Below are 25,112 nucleotides of genomic sequence, written 5' to 3'. Positions count from 1 at the left end.
ATATGTTTTTGGCAATTTCAGAAGTATATGCCTTCCTTGCAATTGCAGATTGGTGTTTTATAAGATTAAGCCAAAAGGAAAACTTGGGTTCTTCGGAGTACTTTAGAAAATATGACCCAAAAATGCAATCTCTTTTACTATCAAAACTCAAAAGCCTTTCTTCATGCATGCCCTAACTTTTGTTTTTTTTGTTTTTACTTCATTTATAAGGCTTTCCATAAGCTTCGCAAAGTAAATATGATCAAGGAATACAATTCTTTAATAAATTTGATTTATTAACTGGCTGTAAATTAATTGAAGCAAAAAAATAAAGTTGCACTGCAGTAGATACAATTTAATATGCACCCAACAACCATACCAGTAGCCCTCGCTACGTATACAACTATTCATTAGACAAGTGTTACCCGTGGCCTGCCACCTGCCGACTTAACCTTTTCCGGCGGCCGTTTCACCCTGAAAAACCTTGTATCCGCGGCTGCAATGTCTTCCCTTCTGCCACACAAAACCGGCTGCCAAAGCCCTCTCAATTTATTAGACTTTTTCTTCATAATATTAATCCCACCACTTCCATGTCCACCATAAAACTTGTTGCCACTTGAGTTTTCTGTAAGTTGATCCAGCCGTTTTGAAATACTTTCAATCTCATAAGAATCAAGAAGAGAGGTAATATTATCATCAATATGATTTGGACTCGAAGTTTGAGAGGAAGCTTGTGTAGTACTGCGATCTTCTTCCTCTTTGATTTTCATGGCTTCCAGTTTATAACGTGAAGGTTTTGGAGGCCGTCGTGTTCTTGTGATGTCAAATTCGCCCATGGGTTTGCCCTCGGAGCCAGAACTGTGTTGGTACCACGCCCATGCAGCTGCTTTTATTATCGATAATTCATCTGTGGAGGAAGCTCTAGATTTTTTGCCTGCCATGAAAGAGCTGAAAGGTGTTGAGAGTGGCATGAGAAAGATTGAGAAGATGGGGAATAGTTTACCTACGAGAAGGAATATGTGGAAAGATCGAGTTCCACGCAACAAAGAAAAAGTTGACAGAGATGTTTGGTTAACTTCGCCTAGTGTAGAATTGAAAATTGTTGAAGAAAAGTACCTAAATCTACGCGAAATTTTGTTTGTGGGCTGAATTGGCCCGTGCCTGGTTGTCAAAATTGAATATGAAATAGGCTTTCGGGTCCACTTGAAGTGTACTGTTAACTAAGTGCTGGGTTGGGTCTCCGAGAGGTAACCTAATTGAGTGATAAAAGAAAGGAAATAAAACCGTTAAAGTTTAAATATTTTTTAATGATATATTAATATTAAAATTTTAATTTATTTAATGTTAAATATGTAATTATCTGATTAAACTAAAAATTTCTTGTAAAAGAGATGAGAAGAGATTGATCATTCTTATTTGTGTTTATTTTTTCAAAACGTTTTAGTGACTGAAAATAACCTTTCTCATTTGCCTAGATTGAGACTCTGGTTATTCTTTCTTTTGAAAATCCCTTCAAGAAATTTGGGAAGCAACAATAATCAACTTTTTGACCTGTTCAATGACTGCAGATTTCTTGTTCTAAGAGATGATGAAATTACTTATCCCTTTGAATTTTCTCGGCTTGAGTTTTTGTTAGTGCAAACAGTTTAATTATGATTAGTTAAATGAACTATAAATAAGCTTTTCCCTACGCAGTTGGTTGGGCAGGATTGCAACTAAAGGGGAATTGAGGAGAGAATGTTGCTTTCAGATTGAGAAATGGCCTCCATTAGTCAGTATCACCCGACCCATCACCAAGGGACTTAATTTACCTCCAACCATTTACTTTGACAGTAAAATTATGCATACTTAATTTTAAATAGTTAATTAGATATTCAAATAATATATTAGGCTACTTAGCATATCGACTCTCCTCCTCCGCATGAATGCTTCATGAGTGCATCCCAAATCGATATAGTCCAATTCAGCAACCACTATCCGGCCCTTTGCTTAACCAAAACTTCCTTTTAGCAAGCATCTTTTGGTTTGCTTAAACACTTGTTGGTTTTGGTTCTTCGAATTCCAATCAGGTTAATTTTTATTCGAATCAAAAGATATTTGAATTCGATTTAGTTCATATTCACTTCTATTTGAACCATTACATTTTCAGTAAAATATTCCTTTCGTAACAAAAAAATATATATACACATATTTATTTTTTTAAAAAATATCTAATGCAATCCAGGGGTATTTTGGAACAAACAAAATATAAAAAATAGAGGTATTTATTCCCAATTTTGTTCCTTTTTTATGTAAAGCAAATGAACACTCAGCGCGTAGAGAATCCAATCTAAACAAACCCTAAATTTAAATTTATCAAATCATCAATTTTGTTCACTAGATGAACCAATTTTCTTCAATTCAGCCCTAATACATTTTTCAGGTTCATTGTACTCACTCTGTCACACTAACGTTTATTACCATTTCATCAAGATTACGATGTTAACTGCTCTTATTATTCAACATCCCCAAGTTTTAAATCCCATTGTTTAACTCTTTTTTCTTTTTTTTTAACAACATTTTCTGCACTTTTTCTCTTAGAATTTGAATAATAAAGAAACCCAAAGACATAATGGTTTAAGGGTTTTCTGTTTTTGTGTTTATTTGTTTTTATCATTTTGGTTAGGGTTTGTGATTTAGGGTCTCTGGCTGTGCTTTTTGTTGTTGCAACTAAGTCGTAATGCTTTAATAAGTTTATTATCTTGCTGGGTTTTTTTACAGGATGCAATCTTCTTCACAAGCTGTGGACGCAAAAGCAGAATTTCGCAAGCCTTTAAATGATGCGGGTAATAGGAAATATAGGCGTCGCTCTCCAGTTAATGGGTCCTCTTCATCCGATGGTTAGTTTTCCATGGTCTTTGATCTAATACAATTTCAGTTTGTGTTGGTATTCTTCAATCTTGCTACCAGGTAATTTAGTGAATTTAGTGTAATGTAGAACAGTTTTTTTGACCCAGAACAATCCTCACGTGGTACACAACTTGTTATGTTTATGCTTTTATCTAGACAATGTGCGGGTGGGGAAGTTACAGAAGATAATATGATTTCGTTCTTAGTTGGAGTAGGAAGAAAATATTTCATACCAAGTTTAGCTGAAGGGGTGGACTTGGTTGTAGAATTACCCAGTGCTAAGGTCTCCTATGTTTAACCATCTGTTGGAGTTAAGGTGGATCCTGTGAAAGTGAGATTTGAATGTGATTCTCGTTTTCAACATCTATTTGTTAAAAATAAATATAAATCAAAAGTCTTTTGTGTTTGTCACTAGTTGTTGGATATCAAAAATGCATCCAGAATGTGCAACTACAGTGCACAAATTTAGATTTGATATTTTGCCTTTTGTCATGGTTATCTTGAAGTGCAATTGTTGTTTAATTGATAGTGTAAATGGACTTTTGCTAGTGATCCTATGTGTTAAAATTAGGGGTCATCTTAGGGCACAAAAGATTTAGCCTTCCAATGTATTGGAAAGTGTTTTTTTTTTTGGTATTTTTGTACAAAATATGTATTGAAGTCAGTAAATCTTTTGTTTTTTTGTATTCCTAATTTGTGTCCTAAGACCATCCAAAAATTTAGTTTGTTTATGAATTCGTATGTTAACATTATTTTTAAGATTTTAAAGCTTTTTGAAGCATGTTTTGTAGTCAGCAGTCTCATTGATTATTTTGTAAGTAAATTTCATGTGTCTTTGTATATAGGGAGTCCTAAACATGACCGGAGCTCTAGTCCAGTCCTTTCAAGGGAAGATCCTGCTAAAGCCTCTGAACATCAACAAAGGAGGAGGGATGATGAGAGGGAAGGAGGCAGAGATTCTGGTAGATATCAGTGTGGTAGAAGTGGTAATTTATATATAAGTTCTGATCACCAATCCTTCAGGAGTTCCCATGGTTACTCTAGGCATCATGACTATGGCAGACATGACAAGCATGCCAATGATGAAGAGAGAAATTATCAGAGGTTATCATCTCGTACTGGTCGGGAATCAAGAAATAGTTCTCATTCTAATTATGAAAGGCAAGAGAGTGACTCTAGTAGGTCTAAAGTCAATTTCAGTGATGCTGACAAATCTATCCGTGATAGAAATATTGTTACTGGGCATAGAAGCAAGGATAAGGAGAAAAAATTGTCATACTTAGAGCGTCAGAAGTATAAAGATAAGGATTTCTCATTTGACGGAGCTGGATCTGCTAGGAGACACACTAGCTCAAATTCGGAAGAGACAGATAAAGATAGGCATAAGTGGGATAAGGATGTCAGAGATGAAAAAAGAGATAATCGCAGGAGTTTGGGAGACTATAGAAATGATCGTTCAGTCACCTATGAAGAATCAAGGGGCTATCGAAATCATTCATCTTCTGAAAGGGACCATGGTGGGCACCACTTAAAAGAAGCGTATAAGAGTGACTTGAAGGAACTGGATGGACAAAAGCATGCCAAAGAGGAGAAGAAAAAATATGATGATGGGAAAACAAACAGGGACAAAGACCGGTACTATAGAGAAAAAGCTGATTTTGTAAGTGAAAATCAAGAAACTCTGGCCAAGAAACCAAAGTTTTCGAACTGGGATAAAGGCTCTGATTTTGTGAAAGATGGTAATCATTTTTTTACATTCTTTTGTTTTAGCATTGCAATCATCTCTACCTGTCTTCCAATTGTTTGATGTGCATTTAATCATTATTTGTTGTTGTATGATTAATCTTAAAGTCGTCTACAACTGTAGCTGCGGAAAAGATGTCTTCAAGTTCAAAGAAAGTTCAGGAAATTGGTGGTAATGTTGCTTTTTCTCAGGCCAATGATGGTGACTCTGTCACAAATGAGCTAAATGCGGCAAAAATTGCTGCAATGAAAGCCGCTGAATTAGGTATGAAATGCCAGTATATAGTTACCATCTTCATATGAAATGAGTACTATATGCTATTGAGAATTGTTTTACTTAATATCTCAATTTTTACATCAATTGTTTTTTAATTAGAATCATTCTGTCTTTCTTGTGTTAGTTTGGGATATGAAGGACAATTATTATTTTACTCTAGATCTTTAATTCCATTTCGGCTTCTGTTTTTTTATTGTCCCTGATAGGTGCTATTCTGTAATGTATTTAATTTTAGTTGGTAATTGGATAAGCTCAATTTGTTGTAGTGTCTCACCGTTGCAATGAAATGGACATGGTGCCATTTCTTCCTTCCTAAAGCATTTTTGAGTTTTTTAATCATAGTGTTCTGACTGTGTTATAGTGTTTCCATGTCCAAACAAATGCTAGTGTTTCTTTCCTAAGATTACCAAGGATATTATTTCCTAAAGTCAATATATCTGACTATTGGATTTTCCTGCCTATGATTTCTGATTATCAAATGCCTTTGAATGCTTGGGTAAACAAATTAAATGGCTGTGAGTAATTTTACACTTTAACAAAATAAATATTCTAATACTGTATCCTAAGTAACACAGCACTTAGTTTCTCAGCGACATATAAATGGCATGATGATGTTGTAAGTAATATAAGTAGAAAAAGTTGCACATTGCTTGGGTACTAACTTTGTAAGTGTAACATTAAGTTTACATCTTTAACTGATGTGTAGTTCACCCTATCTATAAGTGTAGCATTAGTTAAAGGTCACATCTTTAATTGATGCATGGTTCGCCCTATCTATATTTTCTGATACTCTGCAACATTGTACTCAGTTGGAAATCTTTTATAATCATACAGTTAATAGGAACCTTGGTGGGGGCGGTTACTTGTCTACTGATCAAAAGAAGAAGCTATTGTGGGGAAACAAAAAAAGTACAACCACAGAAGAGGTAATTCCAGTAAGTTTCCTAATGCATACATATGGTTTGTCGGTTCCTTTTTGCTATTTAATATGAATATCATAATTTTTTTTTTCATTTGCCCATAATTTATTTAATAAAGTTGGTAAACAATTTTTTCAGTCTGGTCATCGCTGGGACACTGCATTGTTTGGTGATCATGATCGACAGGAGAAGTTCAACAAACTCATGGTAAATCTCATTTTCGTCCTGTTGTATGTTCCAACTGCAAAACAGTCTCTCTCATTCTGTAGAGGCTTGCTTTCAATATGTTTGTCTGCTCTGCTAACATCGAAAAAGAACCGATTGTTGCATGTTGCTGTATGACTGTCTCATTTAGAGTTTGTACGCCTACTAACACAGTTTTAGAGCCTGAGGTTGCCTTGGTACATATGGCCAATTGTAGGGTGTGAAGGGCGAATCGAAGGTAGTGCACAAACCCGACAATCAAGATGGCAGTGCTCTCCTCCAAGCCGAGAAGCAGAGAGAACTGCAGCTGGATTTGGAGAAGCAGTACACAGCTGGACTTCGACGGAGAGATGGACGCACTGTTGGATTAGGTCTTTAAGCATCAAGCCAGGATCTGTTTCTACTCTCCCGATCAGGCTTTATGACAATCTGTTGTGCTCATGTTCAATAATCTTAAATCTTGTGTTTTTACAGAGACAGCTTGTTAGGGAACTTAGTTCCTGCCATTGGGCATTTCAGATCTTAGAAACTGAAAAATGTCACTTGAACTTTGTCGCCTTTAAATCTATAAATGGGGTTGCATTCATATATGTTGTTGGGAAGTTGTCATCATCTGTGTCTAGCTTTCTATATCACAAGAATACAACAGTTTCATATATGAAGAAACAGCAGTTAGCCCTTTAATCACATCAATCTGTTGTCACAAATACAATTTCAGAATGAAGCCAAATGCGGTGAAATTGACATAAACTAAAACATGATTATGAAAGCTAATTTAATATAAAGAGGGATTAGCGCAATGACAAACGACAATGTTGGCTGCCAACTTTGTAGAAATCACACTGAAGGCAATTGATGATGATATTCTTGGTGGGCTAATTAATCAAGTTAGTTGCACCAAAAATGAATCCATATTTCACAAGTCTTGCTTTATCAATCTTCTCTCTTATTATTATATTTGCATTATGCATTATAAAAGTAGTTTTCTCTTCCAACATCTTTTGACTGTTTGAGATTAGCCAAATATTTGTTCAGGTAGCTAGATTGTCTTGTTCCCCCATAAGAAAATAATCATACTTGATAGAAGAACAAATAAAATCACACTCATTGGTCATCTTATATCAAATACAACCTCAAAAAGTGCAAGCGTTCATGTTACTTGTATATATATATATATATATTAAAAAGAAAACCTTATCCATTTGCTTGTTCATAGAGCAAAAAGAAAAGAGCTGCCACAGAGTTATAAGACCCCACATGAACCTTGTAGGCCTCCCGTAGTTAAATTCTAGTCTCCTATCATACCGGCACAACTTAAAGAAGCCAATTTCATTTGCTAAGTGGACCAATTAAACCTTGTTTTTATAATTAAATTTTCATAACTTTTATCTTTAAATCATAGTCATAGCTTAGCTATTCTCCTTCTCTCCTCTGTGTTGCTGATGAATGATGGGGAGATGGGTCTGAAAGTGCCATTTGAATTGCTTTGAGAATCAAATTATGTTATATGGGTTGAAGCATATTTTCTTTCTAAGTGCACCAAAGATTTGAAGAATAATATCATCTCAACTTTTTGGACACTCCATCTAAGTATTTAATGGAAAATAATTAAATATTTAAATCTGAATTTACATAATATTATTTATTCTTTTATCGGTTATTCTCATTTATGATTCTTGGAAGAAAGATAAATTTTAAAATTATTTAAAATTACTTAAAACTTCTTAAAATATCAAAATATTAAAAAAAGAGGGAGACAGAATCTAACTTCTAAAATATAAACATATCTTTATAAGTGATGTTAAATAATTATTTACCAAATTTTCTTTAAGATTATATTGGTATTAACTTTTCTTTTTTAATATAAAATATCAACCTACATACCTTCATAGTCAGTAATTTGGGGCACTTATCTCCCAAATCATTTAAATAATTTTTTTTTTTTTTAAGGTGGGTGAATGGATAATTATAGGTTATACTTTATATGATTTTGGCCTCCTTCAATCCTTCCCTTCTGACCAATTTTAGCAAAAGCAGCAAAATAAATGTTATTAGTTATATTATAATTCTATCATTCACATATTTGTGAAGCATCATATGAATAGGGATAAAGAAATTGTTAAAAAAAAAAAACAATTATAAACTATAGTTTTAGCAATTAAAACATGCAAAATTTACATAATGATTGGCCTAATTCACATGAGAAAATATATAGACTCTTAATCAAGAATGATGGCTTTGTTAGGCCACCCTGAAAAATTTTCAAACATGCATCAATAAAAACTCATTCAAAGGCTTAAGATAAGAGTTTCTAATAAGAGTAATATTATATGTATCTATTTTAGGTATACAAATATGTATACATTTATATATATCATCATATGATTGAGAATCACTTTATCATTAATTCAAATTGACTCAATCATATGATTTTATATATATATTGAAAATAGTTTTATTATTTTAATAAATGAGAATTTAAAGTTGCTTCTTGCAAACACTAACTTATGAGTCAACTAAAGTATACAATTATCAGTAGTACAAATTTAGTGGCAAACAAAAAGTCTATAATCTTTCGCTTTTCTTTTCTCTTTCTTTATAATTTTCTTTTTTTTCAATAGAAATTGTAAGGACTTTGGGCCCAAAATTATAAAATTTGCAGAAATTTTGGCAAAAAAATAATGGATGTCCCCCTCATCCACATACATAAGGAATCTGATCACAATGTATTATCTGTAACCCAACCATCCAAAAATCTTAACCTAATTTCTTGCTTTGTTAATTATTTAAAGGCCAAAGGACTTATTCCCCTCAAAATATGTTGTTTTTCTAAGTTTTTTTTCTTTTAACTTTGAAAATCTCAAATACTTATCCTTGACTGATTAAAATTAACAGTAGTAAAGACAAAATCATCATTTTATCTATAATATTAAAAATATACTAAAATATAATCTCTTTTCCCTCCCTAAACTTTAAAAACTAAATGTTTTATCCAACCTAAAAATGACAGTTTCCTCTAGGGTTTAATTTCCAGATGTCTGACCTCATCTCTGACGCTATTGTTGGCAACCTCTCCCTCCCGAAACTTTTTCTCCCTTCGACGGTCTCTCTCCATTGGCAATGACACCAGAGATGATGTCAAACATCTGGAAATTAAATCCTAGGGGGAAACTGTTATTTTTTAAAACTTATGTTACGGAAAAACTTTTAGTTTTTAAAGTTTAGAGGGGCAAAAAGAGATAAAATTTTAAGGAGTTAAAGTTTCGTTAATTTTAACTATTCATAAATAGGTATTTAAGATTTTTAAAATTAAAAGAGAAAAATTTGAGAAAACAACATACTTTAGGTGGGAGATAGTCCTTTGGCCCAATTTAAACATTGATTCTTAATCTCTACTTAGTTGTCTTAAAAAGTACCTTTGAATTTGGGTTTCTTTTGGGGATTTCATTTAGTAATTATGCTGACATCACACCGGTCTTGCTCCTTTCATATATGAAATTAGGGATATTTAAAACTGGTTAACCAAACAAGTTTATCTATTTTTTGAATTGAATCAAATTTTGGTTTGAAAAAACCATAAATTGAAATTGAATCAATTAACAAATTTTGAATCGAATAAAAAATATCAATTAACTGAACCTAATTTTTGGTTAACCGATTTTTAAACCAAATTTCAAAAAATTATTATATTTTTATTATTTTTTCTAATTATTTTGAAAATATATTTAATATTGGATTAAATTTTTATTCAATTTTTTAAAAACCAATTTAAATCAATTAACCGGTTTTGAAAATTAGACAAACTAGTAATCAAATCAAAAAACCTGATTTTCTATATTTTTTAATTAGTATCGGAGTCAGTTTTTTAAATAACTTATTTTTTTGTTTGATTTTCAATTCAAAAATCGGTTCAGTTTGGTTATTGGATAATTTTGAACAACCTTACATGAAATGAAATGGGTATCTAAATCTAATTGAGTTCTTATTTTAATAAATTTATGTGTACCCAATTTTAGATATTTAATTATATAATTAAATAATATATCATTATATGATTGAATAATTTTCAATTAAATATAAAATAAAATTTAATTACATACTAACACATAATTTAAATATTTAAAACTCTCTTGCTTACCACACCAACGAAAGATTTGGAGTATCACAAATGAAAATGATATTTTCTTAGGTAATGATTCCATTTAGAAGGCCTCACCCTCCCATGATATTCTTACATTATTTTGTCTCATATTATTATTCTCTTCTATATCAATTTGAATATGATATTATATTTTGGGAAAAAGACTATTCCCACCCAATTTTTGATGCTTTTTTTAAATGTTATCCATGACAGAGCAAAAACCCTTATTCTCACCCATGAGCCGTTAATATAGATCATATATATTTGGATGGAGTTAAAATGACTATTTTGCCCTTATTAGATTAAATAACAAAAATACCCCTCAATTTAATCCGCAAAATTTGTCCAAAAATTGACGTTGGAGTTTGATTGAAATTACCAATTTGCGATGAAGAAAGTAAATTACCAATTTACATTAGGGATTGATGCTTTTATGCCAATTACTTCTGTTCAATTTATAAGCTCATTTTAGTGTTTTAGTTGATGCATGCATAGTTCTGTTTGGGTAATGTTTTCAAATTCCAAACTGAGAATGCAGAAACCAAAATCCAGAAACAAGAAAATGAAGAAACCAAATTGCAAACAGAACCCTGAAAAAAATTAAACTCTCAAAAAATGCAAAAAAATTCCAGAAAAGGAAAATGCAGAAGAAACAAAATGGTAAACACAACCTTGGAAAATAATAATCTTTCAACAAGAAAATGCAGAAGAAACCAAATAAACTTTCAGAAACTAAAAGAAAATGCAGGAAAAGTCCAAAAACAAGAAAATGCAGAACAAACCAAGAGATTTGAAAACATAACCCTAGAAAACAATAAACTTTCACAAACAATATAGTTATACTCATCTGGATTAACATTGTGAATTTTACACGGAATATCATGGGCATTGAATTGTAAATTAAACCGCATTGTGGGCAATATCCTATGTGTGACATATCCCCAATTAAATAATGCATTAACAATATGCATCCATTAAACAACATGCATGTTCATCCATAAATAACATCTATTAACCAAATAATGCATCCATTAAACAACATGCATGTTCAGAATGCAATCACTATGCAAACATGCAATTTGCAAAGAATCAATACACATCAAACAACATGCATTCACACATTATTGGTACGGGGTGTTGTTAAACCAGAAGACTTAAAGGTATTACCCCTTCTTGTTGCGCCAATAGCATTGCACTCCTGGATGTCCAACCAATATACCAAATAATGCATAGTCACAATCATCAAACAATATTCAAGCTTCTGATTAACAGTATGCATGTCCATCTACTCCAATAGTACATGGTGAGCATGTTATGTCAAGCATGACAACATGTAAACAACATGTAACCATGGAAATTGTTTGCAATTATGTAATCAAAATGCAGTCACTATGCAAACATGCAATTTGCAAAGAATCAGTACATATCAAATAACATGAATTTACACATTATTGGTATGAGGCGTTGTTAAACCAGGAGATTTGAAGCTATTACCCCTTCCTGTCGCGCCAGTAGCATGCACTTTTGCATGTCCAGACAATATACCAAATAATGTATATTCACAACCATCAAACAATATTTAAGCATAAAATACATTCACAGTAAGCATGTTCAATTAATATATTATAATACATTATGTAAACATGTTACAAATAGTATGAAAGTATGTAATACATCATACACATACGTATTACATGTAAACAGTATAGATCTATTATACAGTAGACAATATACATATAATCATATATATTATAATAGTAAGCATATAACAACTCTTCGTGTAAGTATATTTAATTCATAATCAATCATATTATTCATATAATCAAGTTTATTCAATAGCAAAGAAACCTTAATCAGAAGTTTTATTTACAATCAACAGTTAATTAAAAACATCAGATCCATTAGTACACAAAAAAATTACATATACACGATAAACCCTAAAAAACTCTCACGAACTACCCATTTTTTCATGTGAAGCTACAAAATATTTAATAAATATGATGAAGAAAAACAAACCCTAAGTATTGTAGCAATAATATGCACGAAAGCATGCAAAACCCACACGTAAATTTATTAGACCTACTATATACGAAAATACATCACCCTAGCATCAACCCTAAACCAACATAGCAGAAAAATCATAAAACCAACCGTTAACATAAACAAACACCAACATATTTAACCTTTTTACCAACAAAGCAGACCATTATAAACAATATAATGTTGAAACACTGTGTATGAAACAACGAGACATGGACAAATCAAACCTCGAAGCCAAAGAACTTCTACAACCCTTGATTGGTGTACTTTTCATCATCGTTCCTACTTCAAACAATACGAAAAACCATTATTGTTGTCGTAGGTTTAAAGGTAGTTGCAGAAAACCTTTCACATTGTCGTTGGTTGAAACACTACTTCGTTCACTCTTGAAGACGTTGTCGTTACTGTCGTCATCGTCGTTTTGCAGTCGTCATTCGCCATTGTCAGTTTTTGGAACTCACAAGACGCTCATACTTTAGAGAAAACACAAAAAGCAACCTAATTGTTTGAGAATGAATGAAACCTTTGTTCTCTTTCGATCATTCAAAATGACGTTTCAAATTATTAGGCCACACGTCGCTTTTTCGTTCACTCTCAATATAATAAAAAATTCTTTTTTCTGTCGATATTTATTCAAAACCCTGTTAAATGACAAAAACACCCTAACATGTGTCCATATTTGATTGGCTTATCGATTTTGAAATTCCCCATAGCCATTGATTTCTATCTAAACAATATTAGTTGTTGATTTTGAAAAATCATTACGTATTTAATTCTCTATAGGTGTTGCGTACGAGTGCACCGAAATGCACCGCCTCATTGTTTTAAAATCGGAGCCATTTTTTTTTCCTTCTACGTGTCCTCATTTCCTTTCGTCACACCATCCATCAAAAACATGTCACTGATTAATTCGCTTCAACTCGCCAATAAAGCTTCGTTCCACTGTAAGCTTCACCATGCGTTAAGCATTGGTGGATGACATGCGACAGAAAAGTCTACCGCATTTAATTTTTACAGAATAAACAATTTTTTATTCCCTTGATTTTATAAAACCAACATAACATTTGATATTACTAAAATACCCCTTCACTCAAACAAATTCTTATAACGCTAATGATTTATGGATAAGAATAAGAGTTTTTAATCTGTCATAAATGACATTTTAAGAAAACATCAAAAATTGGGTGGGACATAGTCCTTTCCCCTTATATTTTTTATTGGGGAGCTCCTCTAATTTGTCCAAATCCCTTTAAATTTTGTCTAAATCATGTAGTATAATCCATCTCTACTAATATATTCAATGCATTTGACAAACAAAAGGAAAGAAAGGGTGGGACTCCATAATATTATATCTATTTCATTAATTCCCTTGCTGGGACATGATTTGTTTTTCAATTTGTGTGGTTTGTCATATATGTGGTTGAAGTGTTGAGTTGAGTTCAGAGTTTGGTGGAAGTTAGGCAAAGGATTGGTGAGGCATTATGGCCCTCAGACAAGTCAAATCACATTGGCAGCCAGCCACAAAGATTTTTACTTCAAATGACCAGCATTTTTTATGACTTTCTGGAGGACCCACTTCAAGTTTATCCTCATCTTCATCAATCAGCGTACATCTGCAATACAAGGTTCTTTTCTTTTTCATTATTTTAGTCTATTTCTTGTGTTGAGCTCAACTAACAATACTGTAAACTCCCCGTGTTAGATTTTAGCATGTGGCTCAGCTCCTGATGGAGAATCTGAGCAAAAGCAAAATCTGACGAGCTCATGCTTCTCTAGATTTTATTCCTTCTTCATTTTTCCCTCTTAAAATCTTTCAATGTTCAACTGCCAGTTGTCCTCCACCCTCCTCTTTCAGTGGTTGGAATTCATTGTATGTGGCTAAATGCCTCAATCTCAATGTAGCATTTAAGTAGCCAGGGCTTGCTTGCTCGTTCTCTATATCAGTTTGGTGGGATCATATCTAACGAGCAATCAATGTTTTGTCGGTTGAGGCATTTAATACAATTTTAAATCTTTGAGCTCGCTTGACAACTCCGTTGATTTCCCCCAACCAACTCTCTTATTCTCTTCATCGGTGGATCTTTCTCGGTCATTTTCAGCTTCATAATAATAATATTAATATTACTACATCTTCCCTTATGTTTATTTATTTATCATGTATATGGTTTGATTCCATGGCACCATTGTTTCATTTCTATGCTTTACTTCTTCCTTTCCTTTGATGCTTAAAGTGACTCACCCCATTTGAAGCTCATTCTTATTTCAATGCTTTTCTTCTTTTTCTCTCATACTGCTGTCGAAGTCTTTGTCTTTCAAGCTATACCCTCTAATGATCACCGACTGGAGATTGTTGTCTTCTTGGTTTTGGAAGAGTTTTTGAAGCTTTTCTGAGTCATGGTTCCAAAAGGGCAGGCTTGCTATTAGTTTTCATCAAGTTCCTAAAATCATGCCATTGAAAAAGATGAATCTCGTTCCTTCAAAAGCAGAAACTTTACCAGAAGAGAAACTTTCTCTCTTGGAATTGCCAGAGTTACCATTGGAATGCATTCTTAAGAAGCTTTCACCAGCTGGGTTGTGTAGCATGGCTGGAGTTTGTAGTTCTTTGAGAGATAGATGTACAAGTGACCATTTGTGGAAGAGACACATGGAGCAGAAATGGGGAAAATTGATTGGTGATGCAGCTTATAGAGAATGGCAATGGCATGTAGTTTCTAACAAGAGAGCAAGCCTCCAGAAGCAAACCAAACAAAAAGGTTTTTTCACTTCTCTTTATAACCTTTTGCCCTTTTCTTGGAATAGACCAAAGATGGAAAAAAACTGTGAGCCAAGAAGTTCATTGCCAGCTGATTCAATTATGGCTTGGTATGTCTCTCTTGAGAGTGGCAAATTCTGGTTCTCAGCACAGGTTTATAATCGTGAGGTAATAGCTGCAAGTGTTAATTTCTTAATTGCAACTTAGCCTTTAGTTGATTTCTCCTCCGAAAAAATTGCATTATTTGTCCAGTGTTTCTATACAAATAATTGTATTTTGCATTTGTCACTGAAAAAACATTGAAATTCTGTTTATTTGGAGGCAGAATGGCCATGCTGGATTTCTACTGTCATGTTATGATGCTGAGCTTAGCTATGATTCTCGAACAAACACTTTCCGAGCAAGGTATTTAAACTGAGAAAATTAAGAATTAGAAGCAATGTCAACATTTAGACCTACTAATTTTATGTTACTAGAGATTTCTGAAAAGGGATTTCAAGTTTAGCAGCAGGGGAGGGCCTTGATATTGAAAATTACTTTATTTATATGCTTTAAGCTCATCTGCAAAGCAGGGCATTCTATTGAACTTGAAATGGATTTCATTTTCCAGGTACACGAATCTGGGACGCCGGACGAATGAGGAAAACATCTCATGGAATAGACTAAGAGCACCACCAACTGATACTCCTTCAAATGTTCTTCACATCTCAGATTGTTTAGATGACTTGAAGCCTGGTGATCATATTGAGATCCAGTGGAGAAGAAACAAAGAATTCCCTTATGGTGCGTTTCGATCAGTAATGAGTATTAAACACTTCAGTTTTCCCCTAGAGAACAAATCATTGTCACTATGAAATTGGTTGTGTAACTAAGAGACCTTAGTCTCTTGCAGGTTGGTGGTATGGTGTTGTTGGTCACTTGGAATCATGTGACAGAAATGGCAATCACTGCCATTGCCACTGTAGTGGTAAGTAAATTAGCTGCAATTAGCATTCTCCTAATCAAAATGTACATCCTTGAATTCAACATTCTGGATGTTTTTTATGACAGATATGATGGTTTTGGAGTTCAACCAGTATCCTGCTGGCTCGCAATGGAGACAAACGATGATAAACCGAAGAGAGCATCGCGAAGTAGGCAATGAGATTAATGGGTTTTATGGAGGAATCAGAAAGCTTTACAAGGAAGAAGAGATAGCAATATGGAAGAGCTTCTGGACTGCCCATGCCCTGGACTAAAATATGATGAAACCATTATCCAGTTTGTACATAAGCCCTCTCTTCATTTTTTCCTTCTGAGCTGAGAATTTGAGGGGATTAATTACAGAAGATGTAGAGTCTATTAAACTTGATTAATTTTGCTCTTCACACACAGTCTACCAAAATATGTAATCTTCATTGAAACTCATTTAAATTGAATACCAACCTGACTTGTAATTGATGGTTTTTCTTTTACCATTTTCTATGAATTTCTTGTGCCCTCAGCTGGAGTATAAGATATTTGATGACATGAAAACTTTTATCTAGCAGAAGTCTCAACTGATGAATGGGAAAAAGCTCCTGGTTTAGAAATGTATGCAAGTAACATATAATTTTCCAAGCCAGTTTGGCCCATTACATTAGTGGCTAAAATTCCAACCCTGAAAGTACAATATAAAAATTACTGTAGGTCAGTGGGTTTTTCTCTTTCTCTTAATGTAAAACTTAAAATGATACTAATAATAATAATACCCAAATTATTTTTACTATAACCAACTTAATACTCATATACTAATTCGACATTTTTTCAACAAGTATAGAAGTGGTATGTTATTATATAATTAACAATTATTTTATTTTTAATTTAAATTTATTTAATTATATAATGATATATTATTTATGTATCTAAATTATGTTTAAAAAATATGTATATATAATTTTATTAATCAAATAATTAAGTGATTGGAGAGAGAAAATAAGATAAAACAAAGGAAAATTAATTGAGATTGGAGTGTCTTATTCACGTGTTCACTCCTTACACGTTTGCCACTCTCGTGCTTTTCATGCCTACTCTCCGCAATTCATCTATCTTGTTCATATCAATTCCAAGACTTTTTCGTAACATGATAAAAATGTGCAAATAATGTTTTATATATATATATATATATATATATATATATATATATATATATATATATTATAATTAGGTATATATATATATATATATATATTATAATTAGGTATATAAATAATATATCATCATATAATTAAGTATTATTTTAATTTTAATTTAAAATCACTTAATCATATAATGACATATTATTTGTATATTCAAAAGTTTGAATATATTGTTTTATTGAAAATATACTTTCAATTGAATCTGGGCCCAAATTTTCCCACAAAATAAAAAAAATACGGCTCCTACATGCTCATTTCAAAATAGGGATGACAATAGAAAGAAGATCTCAATCATTGTCTCTATCCCTGAAGGGGATATTAATCTCTATCTTTGTTACAAGATGATAATGATTCTCTGTCCCCTCTTCATCCTCTTCTCATCTTTACGGGAAGAAATCATCTCCCTCTACCTGCAGGAAAACTCTTTAAATATAATATAAATATATTAAATAACAAAATTGAGTAAAATTAAAATCAATCCATAATTTCAAATATCACAAATATCATATATTAATCACTTTAATATATATGACAAAGACTTAAATAAATTTGAAAAATATAAATAATATAAAACTATAAATATATATTAATATAAAATGGTGGGACAGAGACAAGGGGAGAAGAGGAGGAAATACATGTATTTTCATATTCGATTAAGAGGTTTTTTTCGTTTTTGTTCTCTACCTTGTTCTTATCAAGAAAATTTCTCCTTGTTTGGGTAAGAGAGAGTCAGAGTCCTTAAATTTAAATTGAAATTATTTTCTCTACTCAGAATCTATCCAATTGTACTAGTTATACATTATTTATGATATGGAATTATATAATTCATGTTTGAAGGTAAATCAACAGTAACACAATATGATGTAACACCACTTTGAGCTGGGTTTAGGCTCGGACTCCCATGTAAAAACTTTGGGCCGATCAATGTCCATATACAAGCCCATTTGACACCTCCCCGTACACTACACGGACGAGTATTGTTGGAGTCCAAACAAAAAGAATATTAAATAACGGAGAGTGACCATATCTCACCTAAATGTCAAAACAATAGTTCTTACGTTTGAAGTTGAAAAAGATCTTTTGTTAACCTTTTATTAAAAATTAGTAGTGAGTTTTAACTACTAAGGCAAAGGACTATTTTCCACCCAAATTTAGTTGCGTTTTCAAAGTTATATTTATAAAATTTAAAGTCTCGTTTATAAATTAATAAAGATTAAAATTTTTTATTAAAGATAAAAAAAAATTATCATTTTACTAATAATATTTTAAAAATATAAAATTCATTACAGTTCTCTCTGTAAGTTTTAAAAATTAACATTTCACCCCTATCTAAAGTTTTTCTAACTTTGAAAAATCATATTCTCCTCTTCCTCTCCCCCCCCCCCCCCCCAAACCTAAGGATTTTTTCTTCTCTCCCCCGGTCACCATCTTTAGCACCAAAAACCTCCCCTCTCCACCTTAAACTATTAGCTGATACATGAGAAACAATCTAAAATAAATCTCTTTGTTGGAGACGAAGAAATCATCTCCGACAAAGAGATTCCAATCTTTTTGTCCGATGAAACGATCTGTTTTAGATGGCCTCTTGTATGTTTGTCAATGGTTTAGAGTGGAAAGAGGAGGTTGTCGACATTAGAGATGATGATCGAAAGGGTGAAGAAAAAATTTGGAAGAGAAAATGTGACTTTTCAAAATTAGAAAACTTAAGGCAATAATGAGTTATTAATTTTTAAAACTTTGAGGAGAAAATATAATGAATTTTTTATTTTTTAATATTATTAATAAAATGATAATTTTACCCCTATTTTTAACAAAAAATTATAATGACAATTAACTCATAGATGAAATTTTTGAGTTTTTTCAAATTTCATGAATATAATTTTAAGAATGCAACTAAACTCTGGGGTGGTTTGAGGGGGGGGGGGGGGGGGGGGTGTGTGAAAATATTCCTTTGGGCACAATTAAAAAAGGTGCTTTTATTGGTTTATAAAATATATAAACTATATAGAGTTATTCATATAACACTAGAATTTTTTGGAAAAATCTTAAATTTGAGTTTATGTTAAGTTTATAAAACTTTGATTTACTTGATATAACAATTCTAAGTTCAACCATTATACTTATGAGTTTATCCGTCTAACCCATCTTGCTACTTACACCTCTAAAGTACAAACAAATTAATTTTTTTCAATCAATTTAAAAATTTATTGCTTTGACCCGTATAATTAATTAAAAAAAATTAAAATCTTAATTCTAATTTTGATTAGTCTCAAATATGTAATCGTATTGAGTATTGATTATAATTAAAATTAGGATTAGAATCACATCATATCTACCCAACTTTGTCTAGAATAGTGTCATTCTAATACAATTTCAATTTAAATAGCATTGGAATAATGAAATTTTAATTAGAATCATCAACAATGTAATTAGAGGTGAATTGCATTACTTCGGTGCAATTCAAATTGAAATCATATTATTTCGAAGAGATTTTTATTGGAATTGCACTGTTCCAATCGTCCCCGGCATTTGTTTAAGTTTTATTAATAAGAAAAAGAAAAAAGTTTCTGGAGGAAAAGTCGAATACGATTAGGAAACGAAACATCAACTGATAAAAAAACATTCTGAATTCCATTGATTAGAAGAAAGAAAGATAATCGAAAGTCAATAAGTCATACAGCTTTAGTTTATTTGTTGGTCTCTCCTTCTCTGATAAGAGAAAGGGAAGATGAACGGCGGTCCCTCGGGTTTCAGTACGTACCAATAATGTGTTTGTTTGATTTATTCATGTTCGTAATTTTAAGTTTTTACATATGATTGATGAAATTGAATATCGTCTTGTAGATAATGCTCCAGTCACCAGAACATTTGTCATCGCTAGTGCGATTTTCACCGTTTTCTTTGGGATCCAAGGCCGTTTTAACAAGCTTGGTTTGTCGTATGAGGTAACTATAATTGTTTGTTGCTCTTTTTTTTTTTTTTTTTTTGTGATTTATTGTTGATATCTATGCTTAATTTGAACTGGGTTTTGTGTTACTTGGAAATTGATGGCTCGAATTATGATCAATATCGTTTTTTCATTCAACTCACTTGATGATGATTTAGGGTTCTTTTAGCTTTGTAGAAAAATACTTTCCATATCCTTTGGAAATTATATTATGACCTGGGATGGTTTTGAAAATCAAGGATTTTTTGAATTTAGATACGTAAAGACAAGGATTTAGGATTTTAGATTTGAATGGAGTTCTTAAAAAAAAAAAATTTATTATGGAAAAAGCTTGAAATTTTTTAGAATGAATAGTTTCTCGAATATGCATGAATTGGGCATTGTCATGGATAGTATCATACCAATGGGTGTAAGAACTACCTGATAATATGGATTTTAACAGTATCATAAACAGCGCATGTGAACATCATCTGAATTGTGATAGCACACACTATTATACTTTAGGTGTCCTTTGGACCATTGGCTATGTAGTATTGTTTTGGTGGCAAAATTGATCAGCATCTTTCCTTCAGTTTTTAGTGGCTCACTGAAATTATATGTTTTGTACAAACTCATTCTGAATGTGACATTTTCTGATCGATTCTATTCTATATAATGACAGGACATATTCAGAAATTTTCACCTATGGAAGTTGATTGTGTCAGGATTTGCCTTTTCATCTGCACCAGAACTGATGTTTGGGCTTTATCTTCTATACTACTTCAGGGTGTTTGAGAGACAGATAGGTTCTAATAAGTACTCAGTGAGTGATCATCCTTTTTGAAATCCTCATGATTTCTGTATTTTATCTTTCCTTTTTACCCCCTACCAAACATCTTGGATGACTGAACCCTTCACTGAATAAAATTTGGATCCAAGAATTCTTGTGCATCCAGAAGAGACCCAACTGATCATATTAGCAAGCAGTCAAAATTCCCTAATAATATCTTATTTTACCATATATTCTAGAAATTAATTGCTACTATCTTGTGCATGCAATAGGGAGGATTAACTTTGTCCTATTATTCTTATTATATAATTATTATAAAGCAAACCATTTCTTATTATTGAGCAATTGGCATAATAATGGGTTCTGCTTGTATGCTGTGTAATCATAGCATGATACTTGTTTGTAGAATTGAAATGTGAAAAACAATAGAAACTTTTTGAGTGAAAGTTTAGTTTCAAGCTAATATATACATTTACCTAGCTTGGAAGGTCCGGCAAAGAAGCTGCTGACTTATTCTGTTTACTTGGAGAAATTGTTTCTTGAAATGAAGGAGATTTTCAGTTGATTGTTTACATTAGATTGCCCAGATATTGGACAGCTCAATTTTTGTTCATAGGTGAAAATGGGCAGAGAGAGAAAAGAGAAAATGAAAGAAGAAACTTGTTTAAAATGAATCAAAGGCTTTCAAAGAGGCCCATTGTGTATATCACTGAAAGCTTTTTTTCGTAGGGTAACTGTTTTGCGTGTAATAGCTCAATTACTTAGTATAATTTTCTTTCCATTTAGTATATCACTTTGAGAAGTGATTTTAGGATTCATCAGGTTGTGAAGGTGATTATTTGATGGTTTGAATAGTTAAATGTTGCAGCTTCTTATAGCCATTATTGCCCTTTGTCAATAACTCATTCCTGCTGATTTCAGTTCAGCTTTGTAGGTATATTCTCATGGAATATGAAATTTAGACTAGTGTTTTGTGATTTATTTGGTGGGTGTTATCTTAAGTAAGCTTTTTTCTGTTCCCAACGTGGCCAGGTCATTTCAAAATTAGTTCTTTGAGTTTGTGCTAGAGTCACGGATGTGGTTAATTGTTTTTTTTTTTTTAACCTTTTATAGGTTGGTTCATTTATATTTCACATAACATGTTTTCTTTAATATTCATCATGCTCTTTTGTTTCTGTACTTTTATAAGGCTTTTATGAAAGTGGTGGTAGAATCCCATGTATGGTAAATTGCGGTTTCTAGTTTGTTTAGTTACTATTTAGTTTACCTTGACTATAGTTAGTCCTCTTTATCAATGATGAACCACAGGATACAAAATAATGGTTTTCTTTTAGTTTTGAATTGCTTTTCCTTTTAAACTTGTAGCTGTTTTCTTTCTTAAAGAGAGAATATGCTCCATTCATGCAGGTCTTCATCTTATTCTCCATGATAGTTTCATCACTCTTTGAAGTCCTAGCACTGGCTCTTCTTAAAGGTATGCTATCTTTGTATGATCCTTATATGCTTCTCTAGTTTCTAAACTTTAAGTATTTCATTCAGCTCTTTGCAGTGTAGTATGAGAGCAATTTTGCAGTCTTACTGTTCACCCCCCCTTTTTTTTTGTGTGTGTGTGTGCGCACGTTATTCCGCTTTTGTTAATGGTCTTCAGGAAAATTATGTTAACAAGCTTCATACTTTTGTCAAAATTAGTCATCTCTTATGTAACAAGCCTCATAATATTAAGGGCCCTTTCAAAAGAGTAGGCATCTGACAAGTGATCTGAAATAGAACTTATACCCTCATGCTCCCAAGTTAAGACATGGAACGACAATAATTTCCTTATACGCATGAGTTCCTTGTGTAAAAATATCCAAGCGAAAGTGGAGTCTCTAACATGAGACTATCATGTCATGGAGATGGCTCCTAAAGCAATGAAGACATTAGGTTAATTGCTTCTTCATGTTTAACTATTTAATTTCATAATTTCCTTCTCTTTCTCTCTTTTTTTTCTTTGTTTTCTGGCTTGTGGATGTTGGAGTTTACTATAATTGCGGCTAAACTCTCTATTTATTACTTCTCTGTCTTTCTGAATACTTGTATACAATGCAAAACGGTGGAGAAATTAATTCACTTGTATCTATCCTTTTTGCAGATCCTGAAAAGAACCTAATCACATCTGGACCATATGGTCTTATATTTGCTTCATTCATACCCTTTTTCTTCGACATTCCAGTTTCGACAAGGTTCCGTGTGTTTGGAGTTCGCTTTTCTGATAAGTCCTTCGTATATCTTGCTGGTCTACAGGTTAGTATGGCTGTAATTTATTACGTTTTACCATGTCTGCCCTCCTTTCCCCTCTTGCCATAGAATTCTATGATCTAACATTACTTTCTGTTTGCAGCTTCTTTTATCATCATGGAAAAGATCTCTGCTGCCAGGAATATGTGGAATTCTCGCTGGTTCCATGTACCGTCTAAATATCTTCCGCATCCGCAAGGCCAAGGTAATAATTTTTTTTTTTAAAAGCAAAACAAAGGTTATAGTTCTTTACTATGTATGAACTGAAATAACTTTTAGTGACTATACATTTAGATGATTTGCTTGGTACCCTGTTCAAGCATAAGTAGATGTTTTCATATGAGCTTCATTGGACTTTTTAAAGAAGGAAAGAGAATGGAATTAATTATAAAATGTGCTCTATGGAATTTACAATGATAGTATCTATTTTTATTTGTATATGTTGTCATAAATATTGTGCTATACTGTTCTTAATCACGCTTTTTATTCTTGCCTGACAGTTCCCTAAGTTTGTTGCTTCATTCTTCTCACGGCTTTCCTGGCCATCTGTTGGGAGTTCATCTGCAACACAGGGTAGAAATGTTGTAGGAAGCATGCCATCCTACGCAAGGCGCCAAGTGGAGGCAAGTACCTTGGCTGTGTTTTAACCACCTCCTTAGAACTTGTTTAATTGTTAACTAGTGGTAATAACTAACAAAACTATGTGTGCATTTATGGTTTTTACTGATTCGTTTTCACTATATCTGGGATTTTTTAACCCCGGTGCCCTAAAATTTACCATCGTATCCTCTCCTCTCCCGCTTGAAAGTGGATAAAATCTCTTCCAACAATGATCGTGCTCCCAAGACACTTAATTTTGATGCTTTTTTATTTTTGTAGGATACATGTAGTTCAATTTTTGGATAACTGTTTGGCATTTTGATGTAAATCATATTTGACTTACGCTTCATTTGTACCTCTGAACAACTTTTGTTTACTTTGATTTCAGAGAAATTACCCTTCTTCCGTGCCTTCCAGTATAGATCCGCCAGAAGACTCCATTGCTATGCTTGTTTCTATGGGCTTCGACTGGAACTCTGCCAGACAGGCACTTGTGCATGCAAGAAACGATATCAATGTGGCTACAAACATCCTTCTTGAAGCACAATCTCGCTAATTCTGGAAACAAAAAGAAAAATTGTTGAGAAAGTGAAAACTGGACTTCTCGAACCCAGAGCTGAATCCGTTGACATCAAGCTGTGGTAGTTTAACATAAGTGCGAATTACAACCACCCAATTGATGTGCTCCAGGAATACATCAGGGCACTCATCTTTTTGAAGGGTTTTCCCTTATCTTTACGACACTGTCTAGTTTTAATTATTAGCACATCCCTATATATAACACCATTAACACTAAAGTTTAGGAGCCTGTAGAATTTTTATGCCATAGCGGAAAACATGCATTTCCCCACAAAGTTAAGGATGCCATGCATGCAGGCAATTCTGTCATATGATCCATTTAGATGCTGATGATAAGTTTGTAAATTGGTTATCTTAGTACTTTGCAAATTTCATTGTCAGAATCTACCCTTCCATGATTTCATGTGGATTGCTGGGACCCCTGGAAACAGCAAAGGTATCTTTCAGGCTTCATGAACTATAATCTCTCTGGTCAAGTCAATTGAAGTTGCCCTGTAATTTATGACAAGGTGCCATCAAAATGCCGAAGTTAACATTTTATCGGAAGGTAACAAATCCCAAATCGCAGCGGTTAAGAAAAGTTTGTATACAGTACGGAATAACCAAAACACCATTAATCCAGTCGCTAGCCGAAATGATGGCTCATACTAAAAGAGTAACAGACATGACCATTTTGCTAAATTCTAGACCAAGAAGAAAGTTTTATTTAGTAAGACGATGGTTGATTGATTCGTTATACTTTTAACAATATGAAAGGCAAATCTGTTTATGACAAAACCTTGACCAATTATAGTCCTATAGTTCTCTCACTATTAATCAATTATCACTGTAGTTTAGGG

General features: G+C 32.7%; 4 protein-coding genes across 8 annotated transcripts; 3 read left to right on the top strand and 1 right to left on the bottom strand.

The window, feature by feature from the left end:
- Positions 1-254: 254 nt before the first annotated feature.
- Positions 255-1,080, bottom strand: LOC123225401. Its single transcript, XM_044649339.1, has one exon. It carries the CDS (start codon positions 948-950, stop codon positions 390-392), a length of 561 nt encoding a protein of 186 aa, XP_044505274.1. The 5' UTR covers positions 951-1,080; the 3' UTR covers positions 255-389.
- A 1,184-nt stretch (positions 1,081-2,264) lies between these two features.
- Positions 2,265-6,699, top strand: LOC123226100 (arginine/serine-rich coiled-coil protein 2-like). 5 transcript variants are annotated; one of them, XM_044650577.1, is made up of 7 exons: positions 2,265-2,401; positions 2,740-2,858; positions 3,714-4,607; positions 4,736-4,876; positions 5,723-5,823; positions 5,947-6,015; positions 6,193-6,699. In XM_044650577.1, the coding sequence occupies exons 2-7, from the start codon at positions 2,741-2,743 to the stop codon at positions 6,694-6,696; spliced, it is 1,827 nt and encodes a 608-aa protein (XP_044506512.1). In that variant the 5' UTR covers positions 2,265-2,401; position 2,740; the 3' UTR covers positions 6,697-6,699. The 5 variants fall into 5 exon arrangements, with proteins under 5 accessions (XP_044506512.1, XP_044506513.1, XP_044506511.1 ...); XM_044650578.1 differs by lacking the exon at positions 2,265-2,401 and having other exon boundaries at positions 2,420-2,858; positions 5,723-5,814; XM_044650576.1 differs by lacking the exon at positions 2,265-2,401 and having other exon boundaries at positions 2,420-2,858.
- Positions 6,700-13,842: 7,143 nt separating this feature from the next.
- On the top strand, positions 13,843-16,399 carry LOC123224872 (F-box protein At2g32560-like). Its single transcript, XM_044648617.1, has 5 exons — positions 13,843-15,113; positions 15,271-15,350; positions 15,556-15,728; positions 15,838-15,912; positions 15,996-16,399. The coding sequence occupies exons 1-5, from the start codon at positions 14,640-14,642 to the stop codon at positions 16,181-16,183; spliced, it is 990 nt and encodes a 329-aa protein (XP_044504552.1). The 5' UTR covers positions 13,843-14,639; the 3' UTR covers positions 16,184-16,399.
- A 3,130-nt stretch (positions 16,400-19,529) lies between these two features.
- LOC123225581 (rhomboid-like protein 20) lies at positions 19,530-24,668 on the top strand. The gene is made up of 8 exons (XM_044649648.1): positions 19,530-19,854; positions 19,946-20,046; positions 20,710-20,850; positions 22,225-22,291; positions 22,949-23,100; positions 23,198-23,299; positions 23,595-23,717; positions 24,083-24,668. The coding sequence occupies exons 1-8, from the start codon at positions 19,830-19,832 to the stop codon at positions 24,248-24,250; spliced, it is 879 nt and encodes a 292-aa protein (XP_044505583.1). The 5' UTR covers positions 19,530-19,829; the 3' UTR covers positions 24,251-24,668.
- The last annotated feature ends 444 nt before the right edge of the window (positions 24,669-25,112 follow it).

This window comes from Mangifera indica, chromosome 9 (genome assembly GCF_011075055.1).
Source record: "Mangifera indica cultivar Alphonso chromosome 9, CATAS_Mindica_2.1, whole genome shotgun sequence".
Classification (NCBI taxonomy): domain Eukaryota; kingdom Viridiplantae; phylum Streptophyta; class Magnoliopsida; order Sapindales; family Anacardiaceae; genus Mangifera; species Mangifera indica.
Note: the sequence above shows the minus strand (reverse complement) of the source record. Positions and strands in the feature narration are given on the sequence as shown.